Source organism: Podarcis cretensis (genome assembly GCF_951804945.1).
Source record: "Podarcis cretensis genome assembly, chromosome: 5".
Classification (NCBI taxonomy): domain Eukaryota; kingdom Metazoa; phylum Chordata; class Lepidosauria; order Squamata; family Lacertidae; genus Podarcis; species Podarcis cretensis.
This window is the reverse complement of record NC_137174.1, coordinates 62,879,699-62,897,246: the sequence shown is the minus strand read 5'-3', so window position 1 is coordinate 62,897,246 and position 17,548 is coordinate 62,879,699. Positions and strand designations below refer to the sequence as shown.

General features: G+C 40.9%; 1 protein-coding gene across 1 annotated transcript in view; it reads right to left on the bottom strand.

Annotated features, from left to right (window-relative positions):
* Positions 1–17,548, bottom strand: part of VPS8 (VPS8 subunit of CORVET complex) — a 96,251-nt gene that overhangs the window by 42,361 nt on the left and 36,342 nt on the right. Inside the window, 6 exon segments of the mRNA XM_079976830.1 lie at positions 18–107; positions 5,068–5,166; positions 5,458–5,542; positions 7,858–7,940; positions 10,079–10,135; positions 11,386–11,505. Of these exon segments, the coding sequence (XP_079832956.1) occupies positions 18–107; positions 5,068–5,166; positions 5,458–5,542; positions 7,858–7,940; positions 10,079–10,135; positions 11,386–11,505 (534 nt within the window).

Genomic DNA, 17,548 nt, shown 5'->3' with positions numbered 1-17,548 from the left:
CACATGTGACACGTTACCTGAAGGTTCTGAATTATTTGTTCAATTTGCTCACTGAAGTGAACTGAAATCAGATCGGCTGCTTTAAAGGGACTCACTGACAGCAGCTCCTGTGCAAAGGTTGAAAAAAATAATTGTTCTTTTATCCCTACTAATGCAGAGATTATACATACAGTAAAATCAAATACCATAGAACACACTCAGAAATCAATTCTGTTTGAAATATGTTCATAAATGAACAAGGTGATAAAGTGACAGCTAAAAATAAGAGGTTGTTAACTCAGTGGTTACAACTGTTTCTTCAATGAACAGACACGGAAGCTGAAAAATACAGGTTTTCTCTATTCGAAATTCCCACAACCGTCTCACTGCCATCTATGTACAGGCAAGCAATTTAACTTAACTTTGTGCTGAATAGTCAGGATGTAACCAGTATGATAATTGTTTTCAGAGCACATAACATATAGGATAATGGTGTGAACTGGTTTTCACACACAACTTAATATTTGACTACAGCAGGCAGGCAGTCTTGTTCAGCTAGAGAATTTGGATGTAACATTAGTTGGGGTTGTTTTCTTGAGCACATTTCGACAGGAACAAAGTTCCTCTAGAAAATCAGTGGACTCAATGCAAGTTATTTCTATACAAAATGTATTTAGGTGGAATGTCACTGACATCAACAGAGTTAAATCCAGTTTGAACAATTTTGCTTAACTAGTTTGTAGGCCCAGTTTTTCAGGATGTTTTTACAATAAGCATACATACATTTTATTCAACATATTGTATTATTTTAGTAGATTAGCTAGCAGCTTATACTTCCATGCCTAGTACCTGAAATAATACTGATTGCATGTATAGAAATTAGCCAATGAAAGACAGTGGAATTCAAATTAACTCAATCCTGCTTTCATCTTATGAGAACATACCTAGAGGCTAAAAAGCAGCTCTCTCTTTCCACATGCATACATTCCTTTCTCACCCTTACTCTCAATGTCCTCCTCTGGCTGCACTCAGCAGGATTCACAATGAACCATGCTGATATCTTTATGAATTTTCTTCTGTTCTTATAGCTCCCAAGATGGAAAAAGTCATAACGCGGCCTGAAGTATAGCTGTTTCGTTCCTTGTAATATCTTGCAAATTCATACTTACATAACTAGTTTCCAGGTTCTATTTCTTGGTCATGCTGAGCTTCAGGTATAGTACATCCACGGAGGATGTGCACACATTGGACCAACTGTTACATTTCTCCCATATAACAAGAAGCTAGCAGCAGTCCTGCAAATAGGTCTCCATCTATCACTGCCCCTAGACAGGCTGAATTCCTGACAGGGTAAGGAGGACTTCCCAAGCAGAGGAGCCCCTCTTCAATGTAGGCAAGGTATTTCCCTGATAAGGCCAGTCATCTTCCCGGGGAAGAGCAACAGAGATAAAACTCTATCATGTCAAACTGACAGGCACTTAACCAATGTATAAAAAGCAACACACTGGTGAATATATTTTTTCCCCCAACTGCTTTATTGCACATTGACTCTGTTGACTTTAACAATGGGATTCTTTCAAATGAGTTTGGAAGTTCATGGAAATCACGGGCCTAAGTTACTCACTTATACTTCATGGTATTATTAGGATTAATAAAAAGTACACTGGGCAACAATTTTTTACTTTTTGAATGTTGTCTAGATTTCTACAACTGATTTAGGGTATTTTTGCACTGCTGAATCAGGAAATGGCATCCATTTCTCTCCCTCAGGTCAGGTTTTTGTGCTATGTTGATTTGAAAAAAATCAGATCTTGTGACAAGATTGATTACATTTTTGTGGCATTATCATCTGATTTTTGTCAACACATATCACCCTAAATATGTTTTTAAGAGGAAAAAAATGTTTTTCCAACAACATATATTGATTACCTGATAGAAACATCGATTACTGTAAACTGAATGGTGGGCATTGATAAAGGTAAGTACATGTAAATTGCATGTTGCTTCACCATTTTTCAAACTTCAGGGCTTGATCTTCCGTTTCTTGGAACTCCAGGAATGCTCAGTGGCAAGGAGGTCTCTCTTCAGAGTCCAACAGTAGTCAGCCATCATGACTGCGTCCCAGAGACCCTGATACCTGGTCTCCATCTCTTTTATGTCCTGATGGAATCTCTCCCCCTGCTCGTCACTCATTGAACCCAGGTTCTCAGGAAACCGGTCCAGATGTGAAAATAGGTAGTGCATCTTGACGTTCATGTTGCAGCCCAGGTTTCTGAAAGCAGTCAGCATGTTGTTGACAAGTTCTGCTTAGTTTCTGGCCTTATTGTTGCCAAGAAAGTTCTTCACTACCAGAACAAATGCCTTCCACGCTTCCAGTTCCACTTCGTTCATTGAGTTTCCGAACTTTGGATGTCTGATGAGCTGACGGATCGGAAGGACCGTCAAAGATGCCAGCTTTCAACTTCTCCATGGTCAATCCTGGAAAAGCCTGGCACAAGTAAGTGAAGCAGTCACCATCCTTGTCCAGAGCCTTGGTGTACTGCTTGATTAAGCCGAGCTTGATGTGCAGCGGTGGGAAGAGTATTCTGTCTCTGTCCACCAGAGGGTCGTTGATGACATTCCTTTTTTTGCAAGGCACCAATTCCTCCCGCACAGGTCAGTCCTTCTTCGTGTAATGCTGAGCATGGTCCCTACTATCCCACATGCAGAGAAATCATGGGTACTTGGTGAAGCCAGACTGTTGTCCCAACAAAAAGTTCACCATCTTCAGGTCAACACAAATAAACCACTTATGCTGATCATAACCAATTTTCTCCAGCACATACTTCACCGCTTCATAGTTCTCCTTCAGTGTAGTCGAGTGAACCAGGGGTATAGAGGCAAACTGGTTGCCGTTGTGTAGCAGAACACATTTCAGTGATCTCTTGCTGCTGTCAATGAACAGTCTCCAATCTTTGGGTTCGTACTGTGGCACTCCAAGCTTGAGCAGAAGCTGCGCAATATCTGCACAGTACACCAAGTCCTTCTTTTCCGAGAAAAAACGGAGGTACTCTTGATGCCTGTTGCGGAAGAAGCTGATGTGAGCACTGTCAGAGAGGAGGTTTTTTTCCTTCAATCTGGATGCCAACAGTTCGGCAGAGTCCTTTGACAAGCTGAGGTCGCGAACTAGATCATTCAACTCCTTTTGGGAAAATGGATGTGGAGCATCATCTTCAAGAACCACTTCTTCTTCTTCATGTCCTTCAACACTGGAGGCATCTTCGTCACTAATGTCAGGAATTTCATCACAATGAGCTACAGGATGACGTGCTGATTGAAGATCAGGATAGTTGAGACTGCTCCGGTTCTTTCTGTTGATCCCAGTCACATCAACAGCACAGAAGTAGCAGTCCGTGACATGGTTTGTCGGCTCCCTTCAAACCATGGGAATTCCAAAGTTCAGACTCCTCTTGCCATTGGTCCACCCACACACTATGTGTGGCGCCCAAGCTTTATCCTGGTCACCAAGTTTAATACCAAAATAACTTTATGCTTTGCCGCACCAATTTATGGAAGATTTCGAGGTTTTATGACTTCAAACTGATCCCTTTTCGATATAATCATCCAGAACTATCGGACCCGAATACTTCTTGTCATTAAAATAATCTTTTCCAATCAAAACAATTATATGACATGGCATTTTACCCCCCACCAACTTCTTCTAAAATGCTCCACAAAAGCGTACATGTGAACAAAAACGTAAAAAAAACGACGTGGCCATAGCTCAAAAACTTGACCTGATTGAGCAAAACCAATGTGATTTTTTGATTCAACGCATCAGATTCATCCTAAATCAACTGAAAAAATGCAGACAACAAATTTGTTGTTGACCAGTGAATCTATGTCAAAGAGTTCAGAGCAATTTCTATGAGGATTATTCAATTGTGTGTGTGTGTTTATATTGTTAACTGCCTTGTGATTTCCGGATGTAGGATGGTATAGAAATGTTAATTTTATAAATAAATTTCTTTCTGAAAGTTTATATAGCTATACTTTTTCTATACGTTAATTGTTATGGTCACAGTGGTAAGGACTAGCTTCAAGCTCTAGGCTGAGAGGCTCTATGGGATTTTCCAATTGATCTTGATAGGCGAAGGTAAAGGACCCCTGGACGGTAAGTCCAGTCAAACTTGACTATGGGGTGTGGTGTTCATCTTGCTTCAGACCGAGGAAGCAGTGTTTGTCCACAGACAGCTTTCCAGGTCATGTGGTCAGCATGACTAAACCGCTTCTGTTGCAACAGAACACTGACAGAAACCAGAGCGCACGGAAGCAGCGTTTACCTTCCCGCCACAGCGGTACCTATTTATCTATTTGCACTGGTATGCTTTCAAACTGCTGGGTTGGCAGGAGCTGGGACAGAGCAAAAGGAGCACAGCCCATCAGGCAGATTCTTGATAACTGTGCTAACAATGGCTTTGTTGACCTGAGGGGCATTAAGCTGCTCTGAATGGGGAATGGCCTGAAGGACCCAAGAGGCCAATTCATCACCTGCCAACTCACTCTACATCCAAGCTTACTATTCATAGCTAAAATAAATGCTCTTGTTCAGATTCACTTTGAGAACTGCTGGTTTAGATACAGGATCAGAATCGGGAGTATTAGAAACAAAGGTTTGTTCCTTTGTGTAATTCAGTTTTCACTAATAGCCTCTTCCTGGAAAGATGGTGTTGGGGGGAGCATGAATAACAAAGTGTGTAATGAATTAAAAGATATTCTGACTAGTGAAAGACAGCTAGAACAAATGGGCCAGTTTGAGTAAACAATTAATATCATAAATCCATAATAGCTATGACTTTCGTTCCATAATGACTGAAGTTATTATCTAGAGTGCTTTAAAAAAAAAATAATACAGCTGTAACTATTGCTTTTAGCTGTTTTTTGTTTTTTAAGCTTTCCATTTTTGTTTTTAAAACCGGGCAGAGAGTATAATTTAAAAATATAAATAACCCAAAAAGGGCATGCCACCCAAACTGTCTGCCAGATCCCTAATTAGGCAGATAAATTAGGTTTACCTTAAAATGCATAATCAGTTAATCTAAGTCATACCTCAATGTGTTTCATAGCTTTTTGCCACACAGACTGTTTTTCTTCTGTGTTATATCCAGGAATGGAGAGTATATTGTGGATAAAAGTGAAAACTTCTTCCTTTAAAGGTAATAAATGGGAAGGATGAATAAATAAATAAATAAATAAATAAATCACACACTAATCTGATGGATGTACTAACCCAACAAATCTAAAAATCAATTCCTATATAATTCATTGCATGCTGAACTGCCTTGTAAATGCAAAATGGCAAGGAGAATGTATTTTAGGGGTTACTCCCACATCAAAGCCTCCCTGAAAATCAAGTACCTCCCCCCTCACAAAACATGCAGAAGTGAAGATTTCATCTGGATTCTCTCAGTGATTACTTTTGTGTCCATTCAGCCTTACCTTTCTCAGTGGATCTCGTAAGTAGCAATCAATTATCTTATCATAGCGATGTTCCCGTTCATACATAAACTCGCAGATTTGATAGCTGAAATAAAACAATGTTATTTATTCATTTGAAGATGTTAGCTCTTTTCAGGTGTCAGAAACTGAAGGGAGCGACGTGGCTTTCAGGCATAACGCATCTTCTGCAAGCAATACATTTTCCTTTTTCTGTCTTAATACTTTAAGGATAGACACAATTCATAAATTTCTTAGTATACATTCTACCTATGGTCAGTGGAAGCCTGATCGGGTTATTAATATGAGAGGCTTTAGACTGTTGTTGTTGTTGTTTTAGAGTGAGCTTCATGGCTGAGTGAGGATTCGAACCCTCCTCTCCCAGGTCCTAGTCCAACACTCTAAGCATTAAACCACATTATTTTTTAAAGGAAAAGGCAGAACAAGGTGTGTGAGATCTCCTTTTAAATCAAATTATCTGACTAGGAGACAGGTAATGAGCTGGACCCCTCCAGGATATGGGTGGCCTAGAAGATATGCAATCTAGTAACTTCTAGATCAGTCATCCCCAACCTGCGGCCCTCCAGATGTTTTGGCCTACAACTCCCATGATCCCTAGCTAACAGGACCAGTGGTCAGGGATGATGGGAATTGTAGTCCAAAACATCTGGAGGGCCGAAGGTTGGAAATGCCTGATCTAGATCAGTGTTTCCCAAAGTTGGGTCTCCAGCTGTTTTTGGACTACAATTCCCATCATCCCTGTCCACTGATCTTGCCAGCTAGGAATGATGGGAGTGATAATCCAAAAACAGCTGGAGATCCAACTTTGGGAAGCACCAATATTCCAGCTGAGCTTTAACAGGCATCCTTATTTAGCAGGATTGGCCTTGTAAGCCAAATTTGACAAGGATCTGGCCCATGTAACCAAAAGAGGTTCCCTACCGCTGCCTTAAAGCATTTCTTCCCAATGGGAATTGTGCTTACCTTTGGGGTTTCCAAAGGACTTCTAAGACTTTTGGATTGGCGGTAGTTTATTATTTATTAATTTCATTGAAAACTTGCTGTTCCACAATAAATGTACTAGAAGCAGCATACGAAAGTAACAAATGATTAAAAAAAGAATAGTGACATTACTTTAACTAATAGCAGCAGCAGCAAGTGGACTAACAAAATAGTGGTTCAGGCAGATAACAGTGCAAGTCTATGCATATCTTCTTAGTCAAATGGGATCTATTCCTCCTAATTACAGTGGTGCCTCGCAAGACGAAAAGAATCTGTTCCGCGATTCTCTTCATCTAGCGGTTTCCATTGACGGCTTAGCGGATTAGCACTATTAGCGGCTTAGCGGCTTTTAGCGGCTTAGCGGATCAGCTGATAAGCAGCTTAGCGGCTTAGAAAAAGGGGGGGGGAGGGAAAAAAAGTCAGAAAAACTCGCAAGACATTTCGTCTTGCAAAGCAAGCCCATAGGGAAATTCGTTTTGCGAAGCGCCTCCAAAACGGAAAACCCTTTCGTCTAGCGGGTTTTCCGTCTTGCGAGGCGTTCGTCTTGCGGGGCACCACTGTAAATGTATACAGCATTGCAGCCTAAGCTCTCTTGCAGGTCTGAACTATGTGTTTACTCCTGTGATAATGTCCTGGGATTGGTTAAAGATAACAGAAGCAGCACTTATAGGTACAGTATTTTCTCTATGGCACATGTTTCCCAGTATCTGATACCAGAATCAAATCTAGCAGACTGGGACTGGATTGATCTGAAGCACTATAAACATGCAAAAATTTGGCAGCAGAAGTCAGCTTAACATGTTACTGTTTTCGGCTGTAGGCCATGCTAGAAACCTTGTCACATGGTTAGACTGTTGTGCAAAGGGCCCAGGTTTAGCTGCAATGCTAAGGCAACTTGAGGATGAACAGAGGGCTCACTGAAAGCAGTTGCCAAGCAACCACCTCATGTGCTTTTCCTAGTTCCATCCATCCATTTCCTGCAGATAATGCCAGCCTGGAGCTTTCAGACTTAGCCAGCTTGGATGAAATTACAGGAGCAATAGGCCCCATCCCCATTAGGCACCCTATTGGGATCATCTGTGTAGAACTAGAGAAACATAAAAGAATGAAATTATAGCAGGAACAATACTAAGGAGCACCATCACACACCATGGGTAACAAAGGAGGTTTATACACACACTCGGGGAGGCGAGGACAGAGATCCACTGGAAAATCCAATAGGATCTACACAATACAAAACCAGATTAAGTTTATGCTCCATATAAGGCTGTAACAGTGTCTGGATACCCAGAAGGATGTGGCTTTATGATTATCTGAAAGGGCAACACAGGTGACAGGATAAAACGGAAGAAAGTGATAAGAAATGGTTTAAAGGGAGACAGAAAAACAAAAAAGCCTTACAATTCAGCTTTTTCTGCCATTTGAATGAGTCTGTTCTCTTCAAACTGTACTATGCCTCCAGCTTGGAGCAATTCTAGAAGAACCTATAAGCATTAAATAGTTATTAGATGCTGTGTTTATACCTGGACAATCAAGAGTTCCCAACATTCTTGAGCTATAGACTTGTAGATTGTGCCCATATATGAGCATTTTCAGATACTGAGAGCTACACGGAGTGCCTTCGAGCTCTGAGCTAGCATTGCAGTAACACGTACAATCACAATTTTATGCACTTGTCAACTGGCCAACCAATATCACAAGAGTTAAACACATGCAAGGCATGGGAAACACTCACATGACCTTTGCAAGAATCTTGTACCAGCTCAGAATGGCAAGACCTCTCCTCCTCCCAGAGGGGAGGGGTTGTGAGTGGGAGCCGGTTCCCGGCGTCGGCAGGGAGGGCGTTTCCGGCCCCCGGCAACAGCCGTTCCACTGTTGCACCGCTCCCCCGCTGCCAGCCAATCGGTCTGGCTCAGGGGTGGGGTTTAGCCACACTTAAGCAGCCGTGGCAGCACTGCGCCCTCACTTTGCTGGACGGGGTTGAGTCATGTATAGATTGTTTGATCCAATGCCTAAGCCAATACCACTCATATGCTGTAACCAATAAAGTTGTGGCCTTATTTAGCACATTAACCTAAAATATATGTGTCCTTGTGTCTTATTTATCCCTAAGCGGGTGGCGGGTCCTCAACTCACAATATTGCATGGGAAATTCCAGGGGGTTGTTTTGACTATATATGATTTCAGCTTTACACACTACCCACTGGAACATAACACCCCCCCCCAAAGATGTGATCCTACTGTACACATTGTTTTCATTCTAGCTGGGGCCCTTTCCTCCTCCCCCACAAAAATCTTTTCTTTCCTGTCCTTTAGTCATGCTGACCACTTGACCTGGAAGCTGTACGCCGGCTCCCTCAGCCAATAAAGCGAGATGAGCGCTGCAACCCCAGAGTCATCCACGACTGGACCTAATGGTCAGGGGTCCCTTTACCTTTACCTTACACTTTCCTTATAGGTAAACATTTAAACATGTCACTTCATGTCTGCAATCTGAATTAGTACAGCTCGGCAACAGACACCTCTCACAAAGCTTCCGATCACGTTTTGACTCTGAGATAGCTGTCTTGACCAAAGCCCAGCTTGTTTGCAAAATGGAAGCTATAATGTAGTTTTGCTGTATCAGTGTATTTTTGGAGGCTTGGTATAAATATTTTTGGCTTTCCCGTTCCAAGCCTGATCCATCTCTTACCCCATTCACTTGCTCCTTGTAATTCTTTCTACCACTGCACCTTAAGGTTAGAATATCCTGCCCTATAAAAGTAACTTTCCTCTACTCTTCCTCTCCTCCTACTCAGACACAGCCTGCCGCGCTCTCAGTGGCAGAGCATCTGCTTTGCATGAAGAAGCTTCCAGGTTCAACCCCCAATATATCCAGGTAGGGCTGGCAGAGACCCCCATCTGGAAACCTAGGGGTAGGGGGTCCTGTCAGCCACTGTAGACTATACTGAGCTAGATGAATGGATGGTTATCCTGTATTGCAGCGGTTCACAACCTGTGGGTCCCCAGATGTTGCTGGACTACAACTCCCATCATCCCTGAGCTCTGGCCTTGCTAGCTAGGGGTGATGGGAGTTGTAGTCCAACAACATCTTGGGACCCACAGGTTCAGAAAGGCTGCTGTATTGCATGTGTCCACTTCTTTCTGAACTGCCATTGGACAATCAATGCAGGGGACACGTTTTCCCCATAACTGCTGCTGCCCCTTTCTCCCCACCCTCCATCCCAAACTGTTTTTCAAGTTGGTGGGGAAAGTAAACCATACACACAGAGATGTCTGCAATCAGCTTCACTGGTATTATTGGCAGCAGCTGCCTATGCATTATGGGTGCAGTTTTGAGCTGCATTTGCTCACACCGCAGATTGTGCTTTCAGTGTGGCTGATCTGCATTGCTATAAAAATATTCAGCTATTGTTCATATAATGATCATGCAGATATTGTCCGTTTGCTTGCATAAACATACAGGTTGTCCGTTGCTCTCCAGCTGCTGACAACTTCTTAATCTGTGAAGTGCCAGTTTTACTGTTGCTGCTCAATAGTCTGATCATTCTTAGCAATGACCTTCCCTTCCCTAACCATTCACCAATCTAACAGCATGAATTATTCGTCTAACGATTCATACCTGCTGTCTCTCAGAGTGCCGTGAATCATCATCAGGACTGCAGAGAAATTCAAGGACCTGGACGGGAAGCAAACATGATTACAGAGATAGGGATATAGATGTGCATTTTCTTGTTGTGTCTCAGAAATATACCTTATCAAATGCTTCTGGGAGAGAAAATTCTCTAGATGACCAGCACTACTATAGCATTTTGGAAAAGTAGACCCATATCCAGAATGCCTGGAATTAATTTTCTGATGTATGAATTCAGCAAATAGAGAGCAATATAGCAACCACTTAAGTCTCAAGTTCTACTTTTATCTTCTGTAAGAACAGGAAACCTTTTTGGGCTCCACAGGCCAGACTTGAAACCACAATGACTTCAAAGCACCGCATGCTTTGTGGGGATTTCAAAGCACTACATACAGCTAATACAGTTAATACAGTAGGTTTCAGCTCTACCACCCATTTGCTGATCAGCGGTAGAAGAAGAAGAGTTTGGATTTGATATCCCGCTTTATCACTACCCAAAAGAGTCTCAAAGCAGCTAACATCCTCCTTTCCCTTCCTCCCCCACAACAAACACTCTGTGAGGTGAGTGAGGCTGAGAGACTTCAGAGAAGTGTGACTAGCCCAAGGTCACCCAGCAGCTGCATGTGGAGGAGCGGAGACGCGAACCCGGTTCCCCAGATTACGAGTCTACCGCTCCTAACCACTACACCACACTGGCTCTGGTAGGAATTCAAGTCTGCTTTCCTTTGTCAATGCACACTCTGGAGCACACTTTAAGGCTCCCAACTATGTACTGGCAGGCGGGTCTCTACCTGCCCTGCTCCAGACATCACATATGATCTCTGGTGTGGAGCAGGTGGGTGTAGCTTGGAGGGAATGGCTTTAAGGGCCAAATTTGAATCCCTGGTGGGTCAAGTTTGGCCTGCAGACTGGATTTTCTGATCTTCTCGAAATCCTCCAACATGTATCTTAGTCTCTGTTGCCACTTAATCTTTATAAAATCACTGCCATCAAATTTCTCATGCTTTATATCCCATTTTTTTGCACTGTTAAAGAAAGACATGATACACAGTCCCGTAATTTTATATTATGGCATCACATAATGTGAGATTTTAGGCACTTCGTAAACAAAATACTAATAGTAATGAATATTAATTGCTTAATGTAGGTATTATGCAAAATAGTCCTGGAAAAATGATCTTCTAGTTGTCTGTAAGCATATATACTTTGTTTTATTGAGTAATTTAAAAAATGAAAGAAAAAACAAAATCAGCAACATTCCTTTCCCCTTTATTTGTGCTCCCCCTTCCTTTTACCTGATCAAATAGCGTCCTATTTACAAACAGTGTGTTGTTGGGCTTAGCAAGCTGTCGGGCGAGGAAAGTAAAAAGACATCCAACTTGTGAGGGGGTAAAATCAGAATTCTCCACCATAACCTAGACAAGGGGAAGCAGCTCAATTAATTAGGTTATCCCATGTTATCACTTAACATACATGAAACAGAACAAATAACACATAGCAATAACCCAAAGTGCCACCGCTAACTGTGCAAAAGATAAACTGTATCCAATTCCAATGTGATAAAGAAAATCATATAAAGATTTCCAAAATATATTACTGGAAAAAGGGAATATGAGAAAGCCAGATTACTAAATTGGAAAATTTAGATCACATAAGCACAAGGCAAGCACATTAGTCATTTCAAACAAAATTCATATGACTTTACTTGCATTGCAGTGTCTATACTCTGAAGGAGAGCAATTTATCATTACACTGCCATAAGAAATTCAGCTCATCATGGACTGGATGTAAGTATCAGCTCCGAAACCTTATCACAAGAAGCAGATATAGCACTATCACAGAGAAGTCATATTACACTGCCTTGCAGTAACAGCCAGAGACATTGTTCTGAACTCATCAGTGGATAACAGTAGGCATAGTTTGTGCAGTCTATGAAACAACTCGGGAGCTCATCATAAATAGTCGTAAAATGGGAGAGGGCACAGAGAAGATGGACATAAATCAGGGTGTGTGTGGGGGGGGTACAATTCCATTTTCTCTCACCAAGGAGCAGACAGAAATGTTAACTTGTGAGAATCCTCTTCCAAAAGTTATTTATGATAGGTTTCTAACAATTAGCATCTTAAATTTTGCTATTCTATACATAAAGAATTGCTAATACTCCCAATTATTCCTGACTATACCATGCTACCTATCCATGTTTTGCACTTTGGAAACATTTCTGTCATGGAGACAGTATAGTTATAGTGTCTTAAAACAAAGCATTCCATAAATCCATATTAACTATTTTATCTACCTTTTGTAAATCTAGATTTATCATATCTAGCCAAGCACCATGCAGAATCTGAGTACCCCTTTGCTTGGACACAAATGTAGCTAGGATTAAAATTCTCCTCATCACATGAGTGAATGTTCTGAACTACCTGCTTTCTACATGCTTAAAAGCACACTGTGTCAAGAACCACTTGTAAATGGACACCCGTAGCTACACTGAATTTTGCTGCACTCCTTAAGATCCTAAATAGTTGTGCCCTGAGAAGAGGAGGGTCAAAATAACAAGGGCATTTTGAGATACAGCATCATGCTTAAGGGAATAAGGGAAATACTACTCCCAACTAAATTAAGTAGTTTCTCACATGGTCTAACCAAGATACAGCTAAGCTGGCAAGGTTGATTGACAATTACACCATTTCACCCAACATCTTCAGAACATTCTGGTGGTACTGCAATGTTTACAGAACCGTACACATGTACACACACACACACACACACACACACAATGGCTAAGCTTTAGCAGTATTCAGAAGCTTCTTCACAAAGTATGGGTGGGAGTCTGAGGAACTGAGAACAGTAGTGACAAGAGACAATTCAGTGACAAATGAGAAACTGGCAAATCTGGATTCAAACAGAATCTACCCCAACGTGGAATCCCTGATCTAAGTATGTAACTTGTCCCTAAGATCAATTTCCATACCCAAGGACTAGAAGACATCACCTTGCCAACAAAGGTCCGTATAGTTAAAGCCATGGTTTTCCCAGTAGTGATGTATGGAAGTGAGAGCTGGACCATAAAGAAGGCTGATCGCCGAAGAATTGATGCTTTTGAATTATGGTGCTGGAGGAGACTCTTGAGAGTCCCATGGATTGCAAGAAGATCAAACCTATCCATTCTTCAGGAAATCAGCCCTCAGTGCTCACTGGAAGGACAGATCCTGAAGCTGAGGCTCCAATACTTTGGCCACCTCATGAGAAGAGAAGACTCCCTGGAAAAGACCCTGATGCTGGGAAAGACGATGAAGGGGACGACAGAGGATGAGATGGTTGGACAGTGTTCTCGAAGCTACAAACATGAGTCTGACCAAACTGCGGGAGGCAGTGGAAGACAGGAGTGCCTGGTGTGCTCTGGTCCATGGGGTCACGAAGAGTCGGACACGACTAAACGACTAAACAACAACAAACAAAGGACTAGAAAGTGGCGAATGTAACAGAATTTCTTTAAAAGGGATCCAGAGGAGATGAGGCAAATCACAGACCAGTTAGCTTTATGTCTGTTCTGGGGAAAGTGGTGGAAAGCATTATTAAAGCTAGAATTACCAAACGTATTGAACAGGTCTTGCTGAAGCAAAACCACCATGACTTCTGCATGGTTAAACACTGTCTCACCAACCTATTAAAAATAATTTTGAGCGTCAACAAGCATACAGATGACTCAGTTGACACTATGTACTCGGGCTCTCAAAAAGCTTTTCACAAAGTCTCTCAACAGATTCCTGAGTAAGCTCACCATAGATAAGAGCATAAGAGGAGAGGTGGACCAGCAACCAGTTAAAAAATAGGAAGCAAGTAGGAAAAAATGGACAGTTCTTCGAATGGAGGGATGTAGAAAGCTGAATCCCCCACTGGCCAGTGTTGGGCTGTGCTTTTAAACTTGTTCACTAATGATATAAAGGCAACACAGTGAAGTAGCAAAGTCTGCTGATAAACAAAACTGTTCAGGACAATTAAAAGAAAAAGAGAATGCAAGGCACACCAAAAGGATATATCCAAACTGGGTGAACGGGCAGTAAAATGGCAAATGCAATTCATGATAAGCAAGTATAAATTGATGCACATTGCAGGAAAAAAATATTAACTTTACATATATGTTAATGGTGTATAAGCCAATGGTGACCAACTAGGATGACAACCTTGGGGTCACAGTGGATAGCTCAGTGGAGATGCACATCCAGTGTGCAATTGCAGCAGCTGTGAAATAAATGAATTCTACATTTGAGATAATTAAGAAAGAGGTTGAAGATAAAACTGCCAATATCATAACACTATTCCACAAATCTATGGAAAGGCAGACTGGATAAGAGACCCACAATACCTTGTTCCATTGCTTACTTGTGGTTGTTTATTGTGAGCCTTTACACCATGGGTACCTGATATGAATGAGTCACGCCCTGTGGCCAAGTTTGCTGTCTGCTTCCTACTTTGCTCCTTTTCCAAGTCTGAGGTGATCTATTCAACTTCTCCATTACACACCAGCCAGCAGCGCTCAGTTTCGGTTTACTCCATATGACAAATACATTAACCATCAGCAATATCGCTAGTCCGGTCAGTTAGAAAATATTATTTCTCCTCTCATGCTCCTGTAGATTGTTCTGTGCTCATGTAGTCCCTCATAAAATACCAAAACTGCCCCAGGTCCCTCAGATGATTTATGGGAAAGACTGCCTTTCACCTACCAATATCATTTAGACCGATATCTCATCTGTCAGCAAAGACTGTCCCCAACTCTCCTGCCACACTAAGGCTTATACAACCTGACAACATGAAACTATGTTCGACTAACGAAGCATACAAGCTCAGACATACCTGTCTAGAAAACCTTAGTGTCCTCAGTTAATAGGGTTAGCCCACAGCACAGGATACTCAAGATCCTGTAGTCAAGTGAAATGTAGTTGATTTTTTTCTTTTTACAATAATCTCAGAATATGCCCCAGGCAATGTATCTGTTATACAGTGCTGGACGCACAGAAGTTACTGGAGGACAATAGTAATATTTTGCCTTCATGTATTCTGCCATGTGTAGAGACACATTTAAAGAAAGTGTAGCTGTGTATCGTCTTGTAGGGACTAAAGACACTGCAAAGAGTAGACAGAGACCTTCTTAGCTTATTATTTTAAAAAAACTTATTTATGGCAAGAGAGCATTCAGGGTTTACTACAGATTGATGGGGTGGGGGGCAAGCTCTAAATGCGGGTTGCACCTATTTTGCAAAATCACAATGATGTATTATATATTTAGAAGTGCATAATGTGCACAATTAATAAAGAGACAACCTGCCCACAGGATCGTGATCTATATAAAAAAAGATGAAGACAATGGAGAGGATACGTGGAGAGAAAAACCTTGCTCCTTTACTCTCACCCAGCCAGCACAAGGAGTTAACAGAATATAATGAAGACATACACAAATACCATGGCTGCAAACTCCATCCCTTGCACCTTCTACTGCGTACTTGCTATTTTCTTTCTTCAAGTATTAATCATGTTACATTTCTATAGGTTTGCCTTTAGTGCCTTCCCGTATTGCTCTGATACTTAAACTTTTAAACTCTCTTAACCTTTAAGTCAGTTCATGATCCTGCCCTTCTCTCCTAGTGGCTCTGGCCACATTCTGATGTTTGTCCATGGCTTAATAAACTACAAACTTCATTTGGTGCCACCAAATTCCACATGAAACAGAAAGAGAGAATGATCGTTTGTCTCAAAAGCTACTGAAACACTGATGAGAATAAGAACAGAAATAGATTACTTAAAATAGGAAAGATATAATGTATCATCTAGGACAATTAAACATCAACATACCCCTTGAGGTTCTTTTTTGGGATTCAAAGCAAGAAAGAGATGATTAAATAGTGGATAAATTGGTACAACGACTACTATCTTCAGTAATAAGGAATAGCAAATTTGTTTAAAGGATGAATATGTGTCTTTGAAAATTTGGAAACACATGAGGTATTTACATTTGGGAGCAGATACTGAATGCCTGGCGTGCTCTGGTCCATGGGGTCACGAAGAGTCAGACACAACTAAACGACTAAACAACAACAACAACAACAACTGAATGGACAATTGTTAAGACAGAAATTGTTCAGAACTTGGGAGGTTGGAAACTACTTTGGTTTCAATGCTTTCAAATAAGGAATTTTATTTTAGAGGTGTTGGTTCCTACATACTCATTATTAAAGAAATGAATGCCCTGGGAAACTTTAATTACAGGTGAAGAATCAAGGGGTTTGTTGGCAAGAATAATGGTATACTTAAAAATCTGGGAAGGAGGCACAATGGAAAACATATCAGAATTAGAATCCTACAATAGAAATGAACGCGGTATGTAAATCTGCTAAACAGGTACTGCTAAATGAATATAAATTATTATTAAAATGGCATTTTATGCTTTCTAGGGTTAAAAAGACATACTCGGATACATTATTTAAATGCTGGAAATGTTTAGCTACTAATGCAGACCTACTTCAGTTCTGGTGTGGTGGGGTTATCACAGAATTTTCTAATGCCTTTTCAAATTTTATTTAATTGAACAGAAGATGAAATTCCAACTGTTATGAAATCTTTAATAATTTATAATATCTGCAAATGTTATGTGGGTTTGAACATGGAAAACTATGAACTCCCCCTCAAGGAGGGAGCAGTTACTGAAATGTTTAGATATAGAGAAGACAAACAAGTTAACTGATGCAATTAGCAGGAAACCCATCTCTTCTTTTCAATACGCTTTCAGTTACAAAATGTTATTTCTCTATTATTTTTTCCATCTTTGAATTTGAAGTTCTTCATCCTTCTAGCAGAAATACGAGGATACAAGGCTCATTTTTCAGTTCCTCAACCTATGACAGCAACGTATTTTCTGTTAAATGTTATGACCAAAAGAAGCCTATTCTGGAACAGTCCAAGGCCACACACAGAGATAAACTTAGTTGCCCCCTCTCCTGTATACGACATAAATCCATTTTGCATTAACCATTTACAACAACACGGTGCTAAAAACTTGTCCATAGTTCTTTGTCCTCATTATGTTTCAGTGTATATTATATTCAAGATAAGGATAAAGTCCATCAATGAAACCAACATACATCATCACTTATGTATTAAGGTAAGTTAGCTTCATTAGGCACTTCAGTGAAGCATACTGGATCAAGAAAGAGATGGCATTGCACGATTATTCTCTCATGAAACTGTACATTCTACAGGAAAATATTTGTTTAGTATTTTTAAAGAGCACCATTAGTTTAAAGTCAGGAAACATTTCTCATTCAAGTACCTCAGAGTACCTTGCAAGAGGTGCTAGTGAAGCCAGTGCCATTCACTTCTTGCCAGTTAACAAGGCACACAAAGGACACATTTATTCATTTCCCAAAGAAAGCATTCCAACTCAGTGACAGGACTAAA